Source organism: Solanum stenotomum, chromosome 2 (genome assembly GCF_019186545.1).
Source record: "Solanum stenotomum isolate F172 chromosome 2, ASM1918654v1, whole genome shotgun sequence".
Classification (NCBI taxonomy): Eukaryota; Viridiplantae; Streptophyta; class Magnoliopsida; order Solanales; family Solanaceae; genus Solanum; species Solanum stenotomum.
This window is the reverse complement of record NC_064283.1, coordinates 357,980-379,061: the sequence shown is the minus strand read 5'-3', so window position 1 is coordinate 379,061 and position 21,082 is coordinate 357,980. Positions and strand designations below refer to the sequence as shown.

At 36.2% G+C, this 21,082-nt stretch overlaps 3 protein-coding genes across 4 annotated transcripts; 2 read left to right on the top strand and 1 right to left on the bottom strand.

Annotated features, from left to right (window-relative positions):
* Nucleotides 1–416: 416 nt before the first annotated feature.
* On the bottom strand, nt 417–3,723 carry LOC125856589 (uncharacterized). Its single transcript, XM_049536176.1, has 5 exons — nt 3,570–3,723; nt 1,831–1,948; nt 1,499–1,601; nt 1,252–1,338; nt 417–714 (listed from the first exon to the last, which is right to left on the bottom strand). Exons 1-5 carry the CDS (start codon nt 3,634–3,636, stop codon nt 580–582), a joined length of 510 nt encoding a protein of 169 aa, XP_049392133.1. The 5' UTR covers nt 3,637–3,723; the 3' UTR covers nt 417–579.
* Nucleotides 3,724–10,545: 6,822 nt separating this feature from the next.
* LOC125856331 (protein S-acyltransferase 21) lies at nt 10,546–16,997 on the top strand. Of its 2 annotated transcripts, none has more exons than XM_049535843.1 (10): nt 10,546–10,929; nt 12,213–12,326; nt 12,431–12,551; nt 12,990–13,174; nt 13,314–13,382; nt 13,636–13,707; nt 13,810–13,938; nt 15,466–15,546; nt 15,649–15,855; nt 16,066–16,997. In XM_049535843.1, exons 1-10 carry the CDS (start codon nt 10,885–10,887, stop codon nt 16,966–16,968), a joined length of 1,926 nt encoding a protein of 641 aa, XP_049391800.1. In that variant the 5' UTR covers nt 10,546–10,884; the 3' UTR covers nt 16,969–16,997. The 2 variants fall into 2 exon arrangements, with proteins under 2 accessions (XP_049391800.1, XP_049391799.1); XM_049535842.1 differs by having other exon boundaries at nt 12,972–13,174.
* A 769-nt stretch (nt 16,998–17,766) lies between these two features.
* LOC125855107 (peptidyl-prolyl cis-trans isomerase FKBP18, chloroplastic) lies at nt 17,767–20,767 on the top strand. The gene is made up of 6 exons (XM_049534779.1): nt 17,767–18,077; nt 19,078–19,148; nt 19,235–19,321; nt 19,451–19,600; nt 19,753–19,812; nt 20,306–20,767. The coding sequence occupies exons 1-6, from the start codon at nt 17,852–17,854 to the stop codon at nt 20,369–20,371; spliced, it is 660 nt and encodes a 219-aa protein (XP_049390736.1). The 5' UTR covers nt 17,767–17,851; the 3' UTR covers nt 20,372–20,767.
* Nucleotides 20,768–21,082: the final 315 nt, after the last annotated feature.

Here is a 21,082-nt window from a genome sequence, read left to right as displayed (position 1 = left end):
GCAAGTAGAATATTGCACTCATTTTCATTACTTTTAAATGTTTGGCCAGGATTTGCTGGAACAACTATACAAGATAAATATTAGTGTCTATTCATTAGAAAAGATGAAAATGTATTGATGCTCTTGCTGAAGGTAAACTTTTCTTTTGAGCCAAGGATCTATCGGTAACAACCCCTCTATCCTACAAAGGTAGGGGTAAGGTACATAGTACCTTCTCCAGACATCGGTTATGGAATCATGATGGGTATATTGTTGTGGAACCATGCGTAATATACTCCAATATTAAAGATTCACATGTTCATATTTATGAACCAACAGGCTTCTCGTGCTGGTCTTGATAGCAAGTTATAAAATATATTACTACTCGAAAAAGAACACTTAGAAAATTGTAGGACAAAGATGAGTTTAAAAGAGTTCATGTCAATAGAAAACAGAAGCAGCATATAAAATCACATAATGTTTCCTCATTTTGGGATATCATATTGTAGCAATTACCAAAAACATCAAAACTGAACTAAGAATATTCCCATATATTCAATGTCCTCAGCTGACTTGATATTAAGAAGATAGAAATGTTTCTTATACAACAGCTTCAACATCATCCGAGTTCACAGCAGCTCCATTTGGTGTGTCATCTGACCTCAACTGAGTAGAAATGTCATCAATCGCCGAGTTCAGCTGGTCAATCTTTTCAGCAAGCTTCTTGCGTTGTTTCTGCAGACAGAACAGTATGCATGAGTCAGAGGAAGTGGGAATATAAGATTATAACCCCGAACGGTTGGTTTATCCTCTGTGAAAGTAAATATGTGTGACGCTGCTATTACACTTGTATAAAGATGATCCAACACGTTTTCACTAGGGGATCAAGAGTAGCCTCTCCAATACAGTTACTAGAAAGCTTTCTACTAGGATTGTCAAGCATCAATATTCATGTAGCACTAATAGTGAAGCTAAACTTTTAGAACTGGAGCGACACACAATTAGCAGCTTCTGATCTTGCTACTTAGCTGTATTCTTCAGGATTCATATCTCAAAAACGTAATCCGTTGCACAAGTTCATAACAACTTACTAGAGTTATTACCTTTTTCAGCTTAAGTGTAAGTGAAGATCACGGTACACAGACTCGGGAAAACAGAATCACATCAATTAGTGAGACTAAAATCACAAGGAAACTATATTTTAATCAGAAGAGATGGTTCCCAGCACAAAGATAGTTCCTATAATCAAAAATGTGCACAACACTAGCTTACCTCTAATGCTTTGTCTTCGTCATATATAAACTTGGGCAATTTTCTCATCAGGTCCTTCTTATCAGCTCCAGCAAATGCCTTGCTGATCTGTTAAGAAGAATTACACGACAATCAGCTAGCTCCTCCTCTGAAGTGCAGCACTCAGAAAGAGAAGAAAATATATAGAATGACCAATAAGATCAAGATGTGACTTTCACTAGTATGTTTAGCAGAATAAAGGCAGCAACCAATGCAATCCCATATTTACCTGAGGTGCAAACACACAGCCAAGTGTGCCAACAATTATTCCTCCCAAAACAAAGCCACCAACAAAGATGCCAGCACCGCTTCCGCTTGACCTTCCACCATCACTGCTAATTCAGAAGGAGAAATATTTGATACAATATTTTCTTGATTAGGTTTAGGTGGATAACCAATATATGAAAGAAAGAAATTTCCGTGGTTCTTCTCAGGGGCAAGAGCCAAGTTGTTCCTCCCCCTATATATGAGAATTTTGGTTCTGCTGTTTTGTTTGGCAGAAACCAACTCAAAGCAGAGAGTTCATGCATAAGCTGCATATTGAATACAAGAAGGTAATACCTGTATGACGCTTGAATGGTCAATGATCTTTTAGAAGAATATGATTTTCCTCCGTGACTTGGACTGAAGGACAACTTGGTAGCACTAACATTTTGGTCCAATGACTTCAAGCAAGAACCTAGCACAGTAACAAAGTCAGAGGTTTTACACCGCAAGACTGTTATAGGTTCTGAAAGACAGGGGACCATGAGTGCAACAAATGTTCTGCTAATGTTATTTATAGTCCCAAAAACAAATATAAGAAATATATGTTTTTTTTATAACTGAGAAATCCCTGAGGCCAATGGCGCATGTTCAAAACTGGGTGGATACATGCCAGCCCTCTATCATTCTCCACTTAAGTACCAAGCTTTTATCTGCAACAAAGTTCAAATCCGAGCGTGTGTCTAACCCACACATCACTTGTTGCACTCTTAACACTATACCAAAGCCCTCAGGGATAATTTTGAGAAATATAAGCATCATGCTTTCCCCAAAAAAAAATACAAAAGCCCCACTATTGGAAACATGCATTTCATTTGTATCATAACATTTGCCTTCAATTGCTTCGCTGAAAATAATTAATCACAAGCATGAATTATACCAGCTGAACTTTGACCTTAACATGACCCTATTTTCGATATAGTGAAGTGAACGCCTGGCAGAAAATTCCAATAATTCCTCACATCTATTAGATTATGAATAAACTATAGCATTGAATTAGCTACCTGACATTTTATATTTGTATAAAGTAAAATTTTCATGCTGTTCAGAATCAAATCAAAAGCTTATTTAATCTTTAACAGTAATAATAATTATCACAAACAACAACAATTATCACTTGAACAACCAGGTAGTAAATATACAAAATTGAATAAGAAATGTGTGACAAATAAAAAAAGGGGGAAATTACGTCATCACCGAGCAGATTATAACCCAATTGCAGAAAACAGTCACTTACTTTCTTATTCCATGCATGAATATGTGAACTAGGGGAAAGTATAAACTTATAGAAGGACAAATTGATAGGGTAGTTGTAACCAAAAGGCTCATTATTAGGATGCTAGAGCTCATAATCTTAGTAAATGGGTCGCTGGATCCTAACAGGAAAACATTTGACTAGTTCATGCTACAACGTTAACACCGGCTTACTACTAGCACACACATGTTACTAGCAAACATCTGGTGTTCTAACACCCCTAACTGAAGCATGGACTGAGAACCCAAACGTGGATGGACCTTACACTGATACCACGTAAAGATATAACACCTTAGGCTAATTCAACCCTAAAATCTAGCTCGGGAGGGGAGGACTGCCCACTAGTCCATTCAACAGCCAATGTAGAACTCTAACAATATCCAAAACTAACAGTCTTGTCAATTTGGGTACAATAAGGAGCTCAAGAGACTAGTATTAGAAGCTAAGATATCAAGGAAATCAGTGAAGGAGTGCATCAAAACTAAATAATACAACCAGATCAACAAAGAATAAACACATTCATCTCCGATTTGGGTATAGTACGGAGCTCGACACTCAGTAACATAAAATCAGCAAAAAACAGGCCAGACCAACGAGATCGAGAAATGAAAAACAGAAACAAAAAAAAAAACACAGCCATTCAACAATTCTTCAATAACTCGTAAAGCTCAGATAGCAATATAAATCAGTACAAAAATAAACAAACAATACAATCAGATCAACAAATGAAAACAAAAAAGAACAATTTGATGAGAAAATAAAAGCAGATTGAAGAAATTACCAGAGGAGAAATGGAGAGAGGGGCTTCTGGGTTTGGATAAAATCAATGAATTTGAAAGAGCAGTCATTTTTGCAGTGAAGAAAATTTGGATTGTGGAGAAGATTATTACTGAAACAACAGAGAACTGATTAATGAGTTATAATCGTTTTATATTTTTCCATTCGATAATATCAATGCGACATTGGGGACATTTCGTAAAAACCAATACTTATTATTGTTAAAAAATAATTTAATTAATCAAACATATATCTTCAGGAGTCGAGACCAAAGGGAGTTCGCTCGAATGGTAAGCAGCTCTCACTTTTGGTCCAAAGATTGTGAATTCGAATCACCAAGAGACCAAAAAGGTCAGACCGAAGTACTCTAGATTATACTCAGTTCCCCAAAATTCACCTTTATAGTGAATGAATATAAAATTAAATTCTAAATATGATTTAACTGCCGAACATCAAAAGCTTTGCATTTCAAGTAACTAATTTAATTATGGTGTTTAGATAAGTTTTTGCGTAGCTCAACTAATTTTACAAAATATTTGTTATCATCCACCAAGATAGATACCAAGTAATTCTATTCAACTAGGCTTGGACAAAATCTTAAGTCACTAATAAAGATATAGCAAATGTACCGAGTAAATATCTCGAAAGGTCATTCAACTTTGAGGAATCCTCTTGTAAAGTCATTCAACTTTGAGGAATCCTCTTGTAAAGTCATTCAACTTTGTTTTATATCAAAAAAATCACTCAACTTTGAGTTTTGCTTTTATAAAATCACTCAATCAAATTTATCATTAAAAAAATAATTTGACATGATAAAATAAATTAATTCTTTTTCCTCAAATCTCAATGCTTTGTATGTTTTTCTTCTTTTCTTTTACTATTTTTCCTGCAATAATTACAAAAAAAATTACTCCCTTTTCATAAAGGAAATAACCGTAATTAACAATAAAACGTCTTCATGAAGAATCCTCCAACAAAGTTTCTCTCAAGTCTACTAGCAGGCAGCAGCTAAAGAAGGAAATTATAGTCTAAACATAATCTCCCTGAATATAGTAAGTAGTAACTGTTTAGTATGTATAAAATCTCTCTCTATTTACCAAAAAAAAAAAAAAGATATTTGAGTAAAGTTTTTATTTATGAAAGAGAGAAAAGAGGAAAGCTCAAACTCAAACTCCAGCAAAAAATGTTTTATATATCATGTTAAATAATTTTCTTATAATGAATTTAATTGAGTGATTTTATAAAAAGAAAACTCAAAGTTGAGTGATTTTATTGATACAAAACAAAGTTGAATGACTTTATAAGATGAATCCTCAAAGTTGAATGACATTTTGAGATATTTACTCCAAATGTACCTATCATGATAAAAGTGAAAAATATTTGTGGAAACTTGGAAAAAATAATCAATTTGTTAAAGTAAGGCAAGAAATTAAAAGTGACAAATGTGCAAATGTTGATCTACTTGGGCCAAATGAAAAGCAGATTGCAAAACCTAAGCCCATTATTTTCGATGACCCAAGTCCAATCAATTTAAAAGGGCTTTGAATGATTAGTGAAATGGCCATTTTTGAGATGGTATTTAAAAATTTAGCCTCGCTTGAAAAGTAATCAAAAAATTGAAAATTGAATAATTTTATGCTACTTCACGTGAATCCATAACTTTTGTGCTACATTGTAATGACCCTTCTGGTCATTTCTGTGTTTTGCCTTCGGTGTATCATTTAGAGCGTTCCTGTAGCGACCTCAAGTCATTTATGACTTGTTGGGACTGACAGTTCGGTCACCTGGTCGTTCGTTTGGCTTTTGTGCGAGTTTTAGTGTTTTTGGAGCTTATGAACCTTGAACGATCATTTTCGATCAAAAGTTCAAGAAGATGACATCAGAATCCAATTCTGACGATTCCATCAGCTCCGGAAGGGTCATTTTAGGCTTGTAGAATGGTCGGCATGACTCCCGAGGTTTTCAGTGTGAGTTGGTGCGATTAGGCGTTTTCACTTTAAGTTTAAGCTTAAATTTGACTTTAGTCAACATTCTGAGTAAACGTGCTCGGATGAGAATTTCGTCAGTGCAATTAGCTCCGAAATGTCGAGTTTGGTCGAGATTAACCCTTTTTTTGTGTCCCGAGATTTTCGATATTTTTCCAAGTCCTTTTGTGATTTTTGACTTCAAATGACATTTGGGTGTGGGACCCACTTTTTGTCAAGATGACCTCGTATGAAAATTTTGACTGAGCCATTGAGTCCGGAATATCAAATTTGATATGGTTGCATATCTCGTTTGCGTGCACGGGGTTCCGAACAAGTTCGGAGCACCCCGTCAGAGTTTTTATGTTTTGGAAAAAAATTGCAGAAATATCTGCTATAAATGAAGATATATCAACCAACTTTTCCAAACTTAAAACCCTCATCTCTCAACCAATTTAGGTGATTCGAAGTGCGGGAGCTTCGTATTTTTGGTGGCTTCGCTATAGAGTGTTCGAAAGTTGTCGGGTGCATGTAGTTCGAGGTAATTTCGTGATTAACATGATTGGTGTACCCTTTTTCAAGCCTTTATTTTTTGCATTATTGTTTTGGTCATATCTCACTCATTTTAGCTCGGTTTTGGGTGATTCGAAGTCCCACATGTTGGGAATTATCATGGCTACCTCGTAGAGTGTTCAAGGAGTACTGGGAACTTTTTTATTTTCATTAATTCCGAGTTTAGACTGCTACTGTTTTCTTTTAAGTTGATTAAAGTGTGGTTTTCTTGCTTGTTGGTTTTTGCTGTGTTTTGGGCCTTGAATTGTGTTCCATTTTGGAACACAAGTTCGGGGTGCTGTTTAGGGTCTCTTGACGGAGTCAATTTCAGACAGTTCGGTGCAGGTCCCACGATTTCCGTTGTGACTCCAAAATTGACCCTTCTCCGTTTGTTGTGATTTTGGTGTCTAAACGACCGTACTAACGTTGTGATCCTATATTTGATAAAGTGATAGCGTTCAAGGGTCGTTCGGGAAGGAAAAGTTTCGGTAAAGTGATTTGGAGCGCGCGGTCAGCCTTAAGGTATGCTACGACTTCCTTTCTTTTAGATTGAGCTTAATTGTGCAAAAGCATGTCGATTAGAGTGAATTGGGGGTGGGTACCAGTTTCCTACCTTACTTTGATTAGATACATCATGTTAGGACCGATTGTCCATATTCAGGTGTAGTATCATGTTAACCGGTTTAGTAGAGTTGCATGCTTATGTGTTAAATGTTATTGTATGCTATGTGTTGCATGCCTTGTTTATCCTTAACCGTAAGCATGGTGTCCTTAGTCTAGGTTAGGCTAGCATTGCCTTAGACTTATGACCCGTGTGGGCTGTATAGCCTTGACTTTCTACCGACGTCGTTCGGATGACTTAGAACCTTGTAGACTGGAGTAGCAGACTTGAGTCTGATAGTTTGAGCCTTAGATTAGGCGTTATCGCTGCTTGTTGTACTTATGTATTTTCTCCTTCTCATTCTGCGGTTCCGACGCATTCTCGAAGGTCCGGTGCATCACTAGAGGGGCGGGATTGAGATAATATAGGCTTGGAGCCTTTTATGTGATTATTAAAGTAGACAGTGTTCCATGATGTTTGTTGTTGGATTGGATCCTATTGGAGATACCATCACCCCTGGGGTCGTTCTTTCTAGCTGGGCTGGGAGCTTATCCCTGGCTGGGTAGACTCGATGATATCGGCGATCACCCCTGGGCCTTTCTTTCTAGCTGGGCTGGGAGTGTGCTGCTGGCTGGGTGTCCCCGGGTCACTTTTTCTAGCTGGGTTGGGAGCTGACTGTATGGTAAGACGACTCGCGATATCTACCTCACTCACGGGTTACTCTTTCTAGCTGGGCTGGGAGTGGACTGTTTGGTTGGGTGCCCCCTAGGGTCACTCTTTCTAGCTGGGCTGGGAGTGCACTGCTGACTGGGTGGAGTTTGATGGATTATCTTAGTTACTTTGGGCTGGGAGCCCGGTTTTCTTCTTTCTCAGTAGACTTAGCTTTTCTATGTACCTGTCGGGCTTATGAGGGTCCGTTCAGGTTTTATTTGAACTCACGCACGAGTGTACCTTCTGGGCTTATGGGGTCCAATTAGGTTTAGTTTAGTTATACTTAGTTTATTTCTGGTATGCTCGTGTGCTTTCTTTTCGTATCCGCTTTGACCTTTCTGTTTCTAGATTCTATCCTTTCATATTGTTTTTACCCTTTTTGCTCAGTCGGCCTATGATGCCTACTGAGTACCTGTTGTGTTGGTACTCATGCTACGCTTTGCATCTATTTCGTGATGCAGGTCCCAGTACCAGTTATCAGCGGTGAGTAGTTCTAGCCTTCTTTTGCAGTTGTGACTCGGAGATGAGAGCGAGCACTTGGCGTTTTGGGTTTGTTCTGCCTCCTTCTTTTGGTTTAGCTAGTCTTGTTGCTTTTGAGACACGCTCTGTTATGGTCCACTTTTGGGACTTGTACTCTTTATTAAATAACTCTGTACTAGTGACTTCCAGGTTCTGGGAGGGATTTCTGTATATATTTATTTTGGTTTGCTTCCGCCTTGTTGTCCTTGTTTAGTTTATTGTTTCCGCTAGTTTCTACCCTTACACTCATTGCTTGATGTTTTGGGTTTCGGGTTGGCTTACCTACTGGTAGGGTATAGTAGGTGCCATCATGATTCGAGAAATCGGGTCGTGACATACATAATCGTCCCTAACGAGAAGTTATTAGACAAACTCTCACGGTAACACAAGTTTGCTTAAATTATACAAATGTTAGCTGCCAAAAATGTAATATTTTTTAAAAAATTAAACTTTAGCAAGCTGTTTGGTGACAAAATTTCTACAATATGAAATATGTTAGTTGTCAACTTGATTGAAACTTCAAGTTAGTTGGTTGCATAGTTTGATATTAATTCACATATATACCACACATCAAGTTATTTACTTAGTATTAGTGAAGAATCATTTCTATAAATAGTTATTTCTTGATCATTACTATTTGTCTTGAATAGACTGAGATGAAGTAGAATGCATGGAATAATTAAAATTATTGTTCCATATATCGCACAACAACAACAATAGTATCAAACATAATGTAGTTTCGTAAGTGATATATCATATATGAAGAGAATAAGACGCACACAAATTTTACCTCTATTTTTGTGGAGTATAAGGATTATTTCTGATTCAACATCTGATATATAAATCAAACGAGGATAACTTCATCGCGATATAGAGTGTTCATCAAATATATTAAATTTAAAGTAAAATCAAATATATTTTAATTGTCTATTTTGTAGTGGTATGGAAAATAGGCAGCATTCTTTAGGCAATATTTATCAATATCCAAAGTTGATTACTTTGAAAATATGCCATAGATTAATCGAAGTAGATATTCCACTTCTTAGTTCTTTTTAGAATTATAAACAAAAAGGTAAAACCCCACCTTTTTCATTTTTCCTTTTCCTTTATTATGTGCTTTTCATTTTTTTGCTATATCAAATTATCAATTACTGATTATTGAGCAATTGATTGTGTAAAATTATTAATACTATATATCAATGAATAATAATTACTATAATTTTATTACAAAATGATGTGATGAGGTAAGAGCTTGTCAGTTTGGTTCTTAATAGTTGAGACAAATATCCAAGTCCATGATGAAAAAATCAAAGAAATAAACTTTAGTTTAATTGGATGGACAGTTCACTATTTTCTAAGCAAATGTCTACAGGTCAAAGCTGTTTATTATATTAGTAATTATTTGATTATTGTTACACTTACCTAAACATCCACATGCATTTCAATTATAGTTTTCATTGATTCTTTTCACTCATCATTAACTAGTATATTACTTTTAACTTTATCTTATCTAATAATAGGATTTTCTTGGCTTTAATAATTTTGTGTCTTTTTTGCTCTCCTAAGAAATCATCAAAAATAATTAGACTTTTTGTTTACTAGTAGTTGAACTCTAGTAGTAAAATAAGTAAAGATGCTAATGATGGTTTTCCTCTTATATTTTTACATTATCTTCTTTTATTAACATTTTCAATTTTATAACGAGTTTTAAGCTTTTTACATGTACTTAATACATAACATTTCAAATGCGAGGAGCTATTTTATTCAACCAGCTCCAATATGATGAGTGACATTATCATCATCAATCTCCCAATTTTCTTGTATTACATATGCAAGATACTCGAAACTTGCTCTTTTGAATATGACATATGTATCAATCTTCACTTTACATCCGTTTTATGCGTTATGTCACTGAACTTACACTTTTGATACTCTACTTTCGTTCTACTTAATCTAAAATCCTTAGATTTAAAAATATATTTTCTAACTTCTAACCTATTGTTAAATTTACTGGGCCGCATCTCATTGATGACTACTATATCACCTTCGAGTACTTGACCCTTCATGTAAAAGGTTATTGTTCTTCTTGAGAATAAAAGTACAAAAAGAAAAATATGGTAGCAGTAAATTTTTAAAAAACAAAAAGGAAAAAAATCTTTAACTTTTGGTAGCTCGAGGATTCTGTTAAAACCACATTGAAAAGTGGATACAGTGAAAAAACTAAACAAAAATTCTTTTATATAAATTTTGATTTTCATCTTGTTAAGATGTATTTTTAATTTCTTACATAAAATAATATTATATTCCAAATATTTATAGAACTAACTCACCCTAAAAAGACGAAATAAAAGTTAAAAAAGTTTACATCTTTTCAAATAATAGGACCAAAAAATTGAAAAAACAGGAAAAAATTTGAAGCCGTCTAGATATGGAGAATTATTTTTTTAAAAATATTGTTTGATTATATATTATAGTTAAAATCTACAAAATTCAAACTTGATAATTTTTTAACTTTTTTTTTAGGGGTGAAAAAAGATACCATAGAAAAAAAGAGCCGGCAGTATGTCATAGTCAATTTTTTTTTCTTTTTTTAAGATAATTTAATTTCCATAATAACAGAAAAAAACACTTTTCGTCTTTCTTTAGTTACACTTTTGCTGCATAATGTTTTGCAGTTCCTTATTTTGCTCACCCACTTCTTCCCAGTTCCATCTTTTCAATTTCCCCAAACCCTAGAACTGAAAAATTTAAGTAAATGGGTCGTGTTGTTTCTTGATTTTAATAACTGGGTCGTTGTTTAATTCTCATTTTGCGTATCAGAATCTTCAAATAAGTTCATTTGCAGCAGAAAAAGGAGCAATTTTTAATATTTTTTACTTCAATACTAGTAGTTCATTCACATTGGTGGAAGTTGGTTTGTTGGCATTTGTTAGTATATGGTTTGAGTTGAAACGGGTCGGACTCGGTTCTATATGGCTCGGCGTCATGGGTGGCAACTACCGGCTCACTCGTTTCAGGTTCTTCATTTTGCTCTTTGTTGTATTTGGATCACTTGTGAAGCTGTAATGTTGGTGTTGTTGGATCTTTTGGGGTCTTTAGAGTGGGTTTATTGGTTTCGTTTGGTGACATTGCTGATTTGTTTCTTTTAGTCAACTGCACTTTGACACTCTTTTACTTTTCCTTTTTAAGTGATGTTTTAGTTAGTTATGCTTTGTGGATTTGTGATTTGCTCAAAATTTTAGTTACATTTGCTTTGAAATTTCTAGTGTTTCACATTCTGAAAAGATGCGATCTTTAGGTTCTGAGTAGGAATAACTTGAGTTACAGTTGCTTTATTTGGATTTTTTAAAGTTGGTTTTGGGTCTGTGATGAATTTGGAGAAAAGGAGGTCAAGTTTCAGTTTGTGGTAGAAAATTTATTTGATGGGTTTCCTTAGTATTATTTTTTGCTCTGATAAGTTTCTAAGTTTATGGTGATTACCCTGCATTGAGGGGGAGCCTTGGAGCAATGGTAAAGTAGTCTCCGGATGACCTATAGTTCACGGGTGATCTTAACTGATGCTTGCATCACTGTAGGATGCCTACATCACACCCCTCTGCCCTTCCTCGCACCCTGCATGAATGCAGGATGCTTAGTGCACCTTCTGCTCTTTGTATGGTGATTACCCTTCATTGTAACAAGATTAAATTTTCTGCAACTGTGACTGAGATCAAGCTTTCCATCTCTCTTAATTCAATAATGTATATCTGCTTCATACAGTTCCTTGTTGGACTAACTTTACAACTTAGTCTAAAGAGGTTTAAGCTCTGAATCACTGGATTTTCTAATGCAACTATTCTTTATGTGTACTTGTAGCTTGGTCCCCGTGATATTCTTTCTTGCGGTCCGTCAGATAAAATAAAATACTTTATTGGTATTTTTGTGTGTTGATCAGCATGTTGCTTACTTTTTTTTTTTGAACATTGGTAAAGTTGTGTTCTTCAGCATTAAGGACATGCTGGCCACCTTCAAAATTTACAGCCCTAAGCGAAATTACAAGCTCCCTATTAATTCTATAATTTGATCTACATCTTCTATGCAGAGTTGTTTACGCATGTTGCTTACTTCTGTACTCATTTTTCCATTTCTCAAGTCTCGGAATGATAAGTTTCACCTAAAGTTCTTCTGGAAGGCCCAGGCCTTACTTATTATCATTGATTAGTGACATCATATTGTATCGGCCTTTATGATTAACTAATATTATCTATTGTTGTTGTGCAACTTGAATCTCGTGTACTCATTATTCCATGTTGCTGTGCAGGTTGTGGCTATAACAGTTTTCTGCCTGCTATCTGTTGCCTTCTATGCATTTTTTGCTCCATTTCTAGGAAAAGACATCTTTGAGTACATAGCAATTGGTGTTTATTCCTTCTTGGTGAGTGCATTAGGGATGAAGTTGCTTGCTATTTTTCTTGCAAACACTCTATTCATGTTTCACTTTCTTGTTACTTCTTGTCATCTTTTGACTCTTGCTTTCAGGCTCTATGTGTGTTCACACTATATGTTAGATGCACAGCAATTGATCCTGCTGACCCTGGGATTCTCATTGAAGCTGACAAGTCAACGGCCTATCAATCACACAATGAAATAGAGTTGCCTGGTTAGTTTTTGGATGCAATATGATTTTCTTATTCTTCTTCCTTTGATAAAGGTAAATCTGCAACGGGATCAGAACAACCTGAAGATATATCTATTATTTTTTGGTTGGTAATTACAGACCAAGTATTGTGTCTATTAGATAAGTTGAAGATACTAGTAAACCCTTTGACCATCTAGACTTTTGAAAATATAACAGAGCAAAATTATGAGAAATATCAAGTTTTACTAGTACTCATGAACTGAAAAAGACTCAAGTTTTACAATAGATGAAAAAAGGGAAAAGGACTATCAAGTGTTAGTTATAAGACTTTGTCGCAGTAGCTTGTTGGGGAGGGAGTGGATGGAAGATGGAACATTGGTATCCATTTGGTAATTTGACCATGATTCATCTTCTGTTGACATCTTGAACTGCTTGTGATAGGTGATATATCTGCTGCAGGGGGTCCCAGCAAGGAAGGGTTCCGAGATGGAGGAACAACTACAAGTGATGCTTCAGGTTGCTGTGGAAGACTTGGAGGGATCCTCTGTTGTTGTTTTGTCATTGAAGACTGTCGGAAGGATGATCAGTCGCTGGAGCAGAGTGGTGATGAAGAAGTTTTGTTCTGCACATTGTGTAATGCTGAGGTATACCACTTCTCATCTGCTTCTCTCTCTAGTTTACCCTGCATCTACAGTATATCTTTCTCCTACAACTACATCCAAATGTTCAGACTTTCATTGGGTATAGTGGAGAGCATGAATAAGGTATTTTTCCCTTATGCAGGTTCGAAAGTTCAGCAAACACTGTAGAAGTTGTGACAAATGTGTTGATGGATTTGATCATCACTGCCGTGTGAGTTCAAATATGTGTTTTCTTCTTGTTTAGTTTTCTGTTGCTCAAAATACATTGTGTTTTACTTTGATATGACATAATTATTTTAATTGGAGGAATGAGCTGAATCTGATAACTCATTTGAGGAATTCAAAATAAGGGTATATTCGGATAATATATATTATATTCCATGCTGTTAATATTGTACACCAGTTCATATCCTCCTCTTGCAGTATTGTGAATTTATGTCATTTTGGATGTGTACTTTTTACAGTGGTTGAATAATTGCGTGGGAAGGAAAAACTATATCACATTTGTGTGCCTGATGGCTTTCAGCTTTGTCTGGGTAAGTCACACTAAGATTCTTTCATTTCATCTCTTCTTTAATGTTTGACAAGGCATAATCATTTCTTCACCTTTTTAATATAAAATGCTCCTTTCATGTCAGCTTGTCTTTGAATGCGGAGTGGGCATTGCAGTCCTAGTTAGATGCTTTGTCGATAAGAAAGCTACTGAAAATCAGATAACAGAGAGGCTCGGAGAAGGATTCTCTAGACCTCCATTTGCTATTGTAGTGGTATGTAAGCTAGCTTGTTGCTTGCAGAACTATTCTGATTGTTTGTGTAGTATATGGATTTACTGCATTTTCTAATCTGTCTTTGTTAGACCTTGATTTATTGTGGGAGTTGTATCTTATACTGATCTAGTTATTAGAATCTTTAGATGCGTAATCCACTATGGTAAATTCACAAGTCTTAGGCTGGTTGAAGAATTTTTCTGAAGGAAAGATATAATAACTTTTATGTATCAAAGCCTTGACACAGCCCGTAAATTTGAAGGTGTGCAAAATCATAGTGCCAGAATCACCATATATATGACATTTAGTGCTGCTTGGAACTTGTTTCCATTGTTGCAGTCTTGTAACATTTTTTTTCTGCTTTTTCTGTGAAATGGTAAGTGTATTATAAGCATTGCAAAGAGATTCTGTAAAAGTATTTACAGTCAAAAGCAGAATTATGTCCCTTCTATTCTTTTTTTTTTTTGACAAAGGTAACAGAATTATGTCCCTTCTATTCTTAAAAGGGATTCTATCAACTAAATAAAACAGTTCATCTTGATCATTAAGATAGAGTTTCCTTTATCTTCAAAGCACCTCTCGTACCTTTCCTCTAAACAGTCCACCAAATGCACACAGGGATTGTGCACCACAATTTCGTCTGTTTCTTGCAACTCCCCTAATATACCAGCTGTTTAGCAGCTCTCCAATATCTCTAGGATGCACCATTTTAGTCCACCATGTTAAAAAACAATTGCCATAATTGATCAGTGACGGACCAATGCAGAGGCAAATGATTCACTCTTTCTGGCATATTTCTCACAGAAAACATCCAGAACATAAATAGAATCCTCTTCTTTGTACGTTCTGATGTGTTAAGCAAGTATTTTGAGCCACCAACCATGAAAACACATCACCTTATAAGGAACATTTGTCTTCCAACTCTGTCTCCAAGTCCAGAAAGCATTTTGTATGACCCTAGAGTTCATATTATCACATCATGATTTTACAGTGAAAATCATAGTCCTTAATCAGTAAAAAAATCAGCAAATATGCCCAATTTCCAATCATTCAGATTCCTCCTAATTGAAATCTAAACTTGCTTCTTGCATTAAGGCATGTAGAGATCTGGGAGCTGTTCTTTGAGAGGAACATGGCCAATCCAGAAGGAAACTTTTCTACCATCACCAATTTAAAACCCAATATTGCACACAAATTGCAGCCTCAGGTTCCTTATGTTCTTCATAAGTTAACCCCTTAGGAAATGGTAACTTTTTTAGTAATATGATCCTTTGCTTCCATACTTTTCACAAATCACATCTTTCCGTAAAGGTTGTTCTTCTGAAATGGATTTCCAGAGCCGTTTCATCATCAAGCTGTTGTTATGATGTGTCAAATTTCTGATGCCTAAAAGCTTTCCTTTTTGTTTGTTGTTGTGGACCACCACTTCACTAAATGAAATGCCCTTTTTTCCTTGTTCTCTTTCATTCTTAGGTGCCTTTTCTTGTTCTCTTTGGGTTTAATCTTTTGTTTTCTTCTCTGTTTCAGGCCTTATGTACTGCTGTTTCACTCCTTGCAACTGTGCCTTTAGGTGAATTGTTCTTCTTCCACATTATTCTCATTCGTAAGGTATGTTCGTTCATATCCTCATTCCTTCTCGGTTTTAAATTTGTGTATGTGCGTGCTTATATATAAAAGGTATTCTGGTTCTGCTGTAATGCTGTATTACAGGGTATTACAACATATGAGTATGTTGTTGCAATGAGATCTCAAAGTGAGCCTCCTGGACCCTCTGTAGATGGAGGTGATCAGCAGAGTTTGCCATCATCACCGACCAGCTCTGCAGTGACTGCCATCAGTGGAAGAAGTTCTGTTGGGATGAGCTTGCAACATAAAGGTGCTTGGTGTACTCCTCCAAGAATCTTCATGGATCATCAGGTGACACTTCTTTCGTGCTTCTAGTTTTGTGAAGTTGATGAAGAAAGTTCTCCCTCTTTTTCTGTGGGTGGAGGATATAGGAATGGGAGGAGAATGAGTTCTGGATGAGTTTTGACTTGAGCAACTAAGCTCATCCCTTGTCCTCGAGAAAAACTGTCAAATTATAGAACCGCGTATTGCTAATTTCATTCCTCTAACCACCTTGTGCAGGACGAAATTATTCCTCATCTTCAGCCTGGGCGACTGCCATCTACTGTTGATCCTGATGCACTAGACAAGGACAAAAAGGCATCCCACCGTCCAGTCCGAATTAGTGCATGGAAGCTTGCGAAACTAGATTCTAGTGAAGCAATCAAAGCTGGTGCCAAGGCTAGAGCTTCATCATCTGTGCTACGCCCAGTTGGTGCCAAGCACAATCCGTACGACGCTGATCATTTGTCCAGTGGCATGAGTGGTATAAGCAGTCCGGCAAGTACTAATCAAGGATTTTATGACAGTAATGCTAGAGCTGGGACATCAAGGTTGTCTCCTTGCAAGAGCTCATATCCGCCCAGTCGTGCCAGCAGAGAAGACATTGAAACATGTGGCCACAGCATGAGTAACTTAAGCAGTCCTCTTGCCCCTAACCGAACTCCATCTCCATTAGCACTGCAGCATCATCACCCTTCAAATAGAGACCACTTTAACCCAATATATCAGTCATCTGCAAATCAATCTCCGTGGTCAGCAAAAGCATGCCATGAGAACGAATCTCCGCCTCCTGATAATCTCTCAGAGGCATCCACTAAGAAGAGCAATATGGGCATTCCAGAGAGTACAAGGTCATCAGTTTTCTGGGATCAAGAAGCCGGGCGATTTGTTACTGCTAATACTAACAGGGGTGCTGGTTCTACTTCACAAGTTTCTGGAACAGAGCTTACATACACAGGTCAATCTATATTTTTCGGAGGGCCTTTACTGAACGAGAACATGAACAGAGGGGCAAGAAGTAGCGGTACACCGTTTGCTGGTGGTCCACAGCGGAGTTACTATCAGGGTAGAACACAAAGGGGTGGTCAGCTCCCTGTATTTGTTCCTAGTGATTCCCAGCAAAATCAATTTTCTTCACGATAGTATTGTATTTGCTCCACTTGTTTTATCTTGAGATATACAGTTCGTTGTACATTTTCGTCTTCTCAAGTTTTTGCTTTTACTTTCTTAACTGAGTACATTCTCCATCTTTCTTTCACAACAACATACCTGTATAATCTCAAAAAGAGTGGTCTGGAGCATATAGAATGTACAGTGTTTCAAAGCACCACAACAACGTGCAAGTGTTATGATTGCCAATCAAGATATCTTTCTTTTTATGGCGAGTGTGGCATTGCAGACCTTACCCCTACTTCAGAGTTGGAGAGGCTATTTACTATAAATCCTCGGCTCACAGATTTAATCTTTCTTTCACGACTGTGCTAGTCAATAGGCTTATTAGCAATAAGATGAAATTGCAAGAAGAGAAATGTGTATGATCAGTGGTAGATGGAGAGTATGAGTAACAGCTCCAATTGAACCACATAGCATGATAGATAGATATAATATATATGTGAATGATCATTAACCTATTTGGACTTTATGGTGCCATATTTATCCACGACGTTACCATAGTGGCTCAAAATTGTTTTTGTGGACTGTTTTTTTTTTTCTTCTAAGAATTTTTTTTAATTAGCATTTTAGCTCAAATTTATATAAAGTATTACTCATCCTAATTAAAACTACTATTCCGTTATTTGTCTTACTTTCCTTTTTATATTCAAAACGTGGTTAAATCAAATCAGAGTAACTAAAATTACCTTGTTTAATTCTTTTATCAAACTAAAGAGAAAATGAAAGAGGATATTGTTGTAAAGAAAATGACTGTGTGGCCCCTTAACTCCTTCAACGGCCTCGGTTTGGATACAGAGCCAATCAAGAATGACAGAATAGTATACTACTAAACTTGTTGAAAATCCTTCAAGACATGGCAGCTACACTGAGCATTCAAGGATCACGCATCATCAGAAATTCCTCCAATGCCCAGACTGAGCAGCAGGTAAAGAAGGTCTTTTTACAGATACCCATTTCAAGAAGATCTGTTATTCTCATCTCTGTGTTGCCCCTGAGCCTCAATTTGGTTCCTCAACCATCCATGGCTAGAGAGAGGCGCAATAAGAAGAACATCCCTCTTGAAGACTATCAAACTACTTGTTAGTACCTCTTTCCCAATTCTTTATTACTTTTAGCTTTTTTGATTCCAAAATCTTAGAAATACCTTCACATTGGGTGCAATTTCCAAGTTCTGCTATCGATAGTCTTAAAAAGTTACTTACAACTTTTACCATTAGTCATGCTCCCTCCTATGTTTCAATTTGTTTGTCTTTCTTTTCAAAAAGAATGCATCTTTAATTACTTTTTTGTGTACTTTCACGGTTCAACTTTTCACGTGACATGTTTAAGACGGTAAGATTAAAGTATATTTTGGTACATTCTTGATATCTTTAGTTTAAGACTATAAGATTAAAAAGTCTTATTTAGTTTCTTACTCCGTGCCAAGTCAAAACAAAGGAGTACAAAATATGGTCACTGGTGCTAACTTATGCTTGTACGATTAGCTTCTAAGTAGTGCTGGAAAAAATAATTTGTTTACTTAACAGCAAGTACTTAAGATTAATTGTCAACAGTTTGAGTTTGATGTTGTTGAGTTCCCACATTGGGTGACATGCGGAGCTTTGCTCGCCTTGTATAGGTTGGAAAATCCTTACTCGTGAGCTGATTTTTGGGATTGAGTTAGGTCCAAGATCCATTTCTTATCATGTTATCACCAATGCTCATGGTTTATCTGAAGTTGGGCTTTCATTTTATATGTCCACGCTCTAGATGCCAGTATTGGGCATGTGAGGGGTGTTGAGTTCCCACATCGGGTGGGATGTGGAACTATGGTCTCCTTATATGATCTTTGATCAATCCTCACCTCATGGCAAGCTTTTGGAATTGTGGGTCCAAGATCCATTTAGCATCAACATAATTCTTATATCTCATCCAAAGATTTGTTGACAATCTTTAAGGACTGGAAATATAATCAAATTAAATCGAATTACTGTTGTAGTTGATATATGTAATAACTCGATTGTCAATTGAAAGAGCCTGACGATATCATGGATATGAGTCCATGATTATTATCTTTATTAATGATTGCTTTTAAAGCAGCTGATGGATTGAAATACTATGATATTCTTGAAGGAAAAGGTCCTGTAGCTGAGAAGGGCTCCACTGTACAGGTTTAGTTGTCCTCCTTAAAATTTGCATACACGTCAATTTCCAGTTCAGACTGACCTATTTCTGGCTTCTCTCCTGACTCCTGTAGGTACATTTTGACTGTGTATATCGTAATATTACTGCAGTTTCAAGTCGAGAATCTAAACTGTTGGCTGGAAATCGTATCATTTCACAGGTCTGTTGTGATGACTTCTGATTAGAAATGAGTATGCTATAATTAAATTGACATCTTACTAATAGACATGTATTGCTTCCCTTGGATTACATTTATTACTGATACAAATGTCTTTCTACTCTTAAGTAGCCTTACGAGTTCCAGGTTGGAGCTTCTCCAGGGAAAGAGCGGAAACGTGATTTTGTGGACAATCCAAATGGTTTATTTTCTGCTCAAGCAGCACCAAAACCTCCAAAAGCAATGTATACAATAACTGAAGGGATGAAAGTTGGAGGAAAGGTGTGATGACATTTCATTTGTGCCTAAAACGTCTTTTTCTTTGCTAATAGTTTCTTTGTGCAAACTCTGATCTCTGAAAAGTTAAGCAAAGTGTAACATAACTGACAGCTACCTCATTACTTGCTGCTTGTCTTATGGTATCTTTTGCTCAGAGGACTGTGATCGTTCCTCCAGAAGCTGGATATGGTTCAAGGGGAATGAATGAGATTCCGGTATGAACCTCACTTTGTTTCATTCTTTGTCATCTTAGTTGACGAAGTTATTATTGTGGTTTGCTTCTTTTCAAAGAAATGTCAATCAACCAAGGTCGATGAATTCACTGTATCTGTTAAATTACATTTGGTTAGAAGTGAGTTTCTCTTGAGAGTAGCTTATGCTCAAACGACTTCGCAATCCTGGTATCTATTCCAAGGCCTAACAACATTGTTGCTTAGTAGTTAGTTATGCAAGGTTCTTGAAATGACCAATTATAATATATAGCCGTTAGAGAAAACTTATCGATGCATATTACGTGTGAGTGGTTGTTTTCTGCTCCACTCACCAAACTGTGAAAAACAAAGCTATCTGCAGATTAAACAGCCCTTATACTAGGAGTTCTTGGGTGAAGATGCACAGATATCTTATTCGATTTTATTGGTGTGCTTCTATTATCTTTAACTCTTTTTGGTTTCGAGATTTAACGAATATTCAACTTACATGGTGCAGCCAGGGGCTACATTCAACCTGAATATTGAACTATTGGAAGTAAAGTCACCAGAACGGAAGCAATAGGCGCCTGGACTGTACCATATGTTTTGTCCCCCCTCTTCTTCATTGTTGTAAAAGTTTTGTGTTCTCTCATAAACGCCAACTGTTATGGAATCAATAGCAGTTCCCACTTAACCTTCGCGTGATTTGAACCACGACTCATTGGTTAAAAGAGACGGTGCCTCACCAACAGTGCCAGCTCCTCTCATGAACATATCTCATGATGTTTTGCTTCCCCTTCATGTTAACAGTTCAATCTTTGTTATGTAGATGACTTCCCCTTTTTTCATGCTTCTTCATTTGTATGTAAATTTTTACTTCTATAACTTCCCATGTTACTTGTTACTACATTTTAGATAGACATCACACTATCTCAAACCATGTTGTGTCGGATGAAGAACTGAAATAATAATTTTTTTTCATATGTTATTTTATTTAGGGAAAAGGGTCTGATATACCCCTCAACTTTGTCATTTAGAGCTGATATAGCCCTCGTTATGAAAGTGGCTCATATATACCCCTACTTATATACAAATGGCTCACATATACCCTTTTCCTCTAACGGAAATGAAAAAAATTAATTTCAGGTTAATTTTTTATTATTTTAAAACAAAATATAATCCCATATGAGTATATTTAATCCTCCTCAAACATATATATTTTTTTAACTTTTTTTTTTGGTTTCAATGACTAATTTAGATTTATTATTTTGATGGTCAAATTTATTTATGTTTC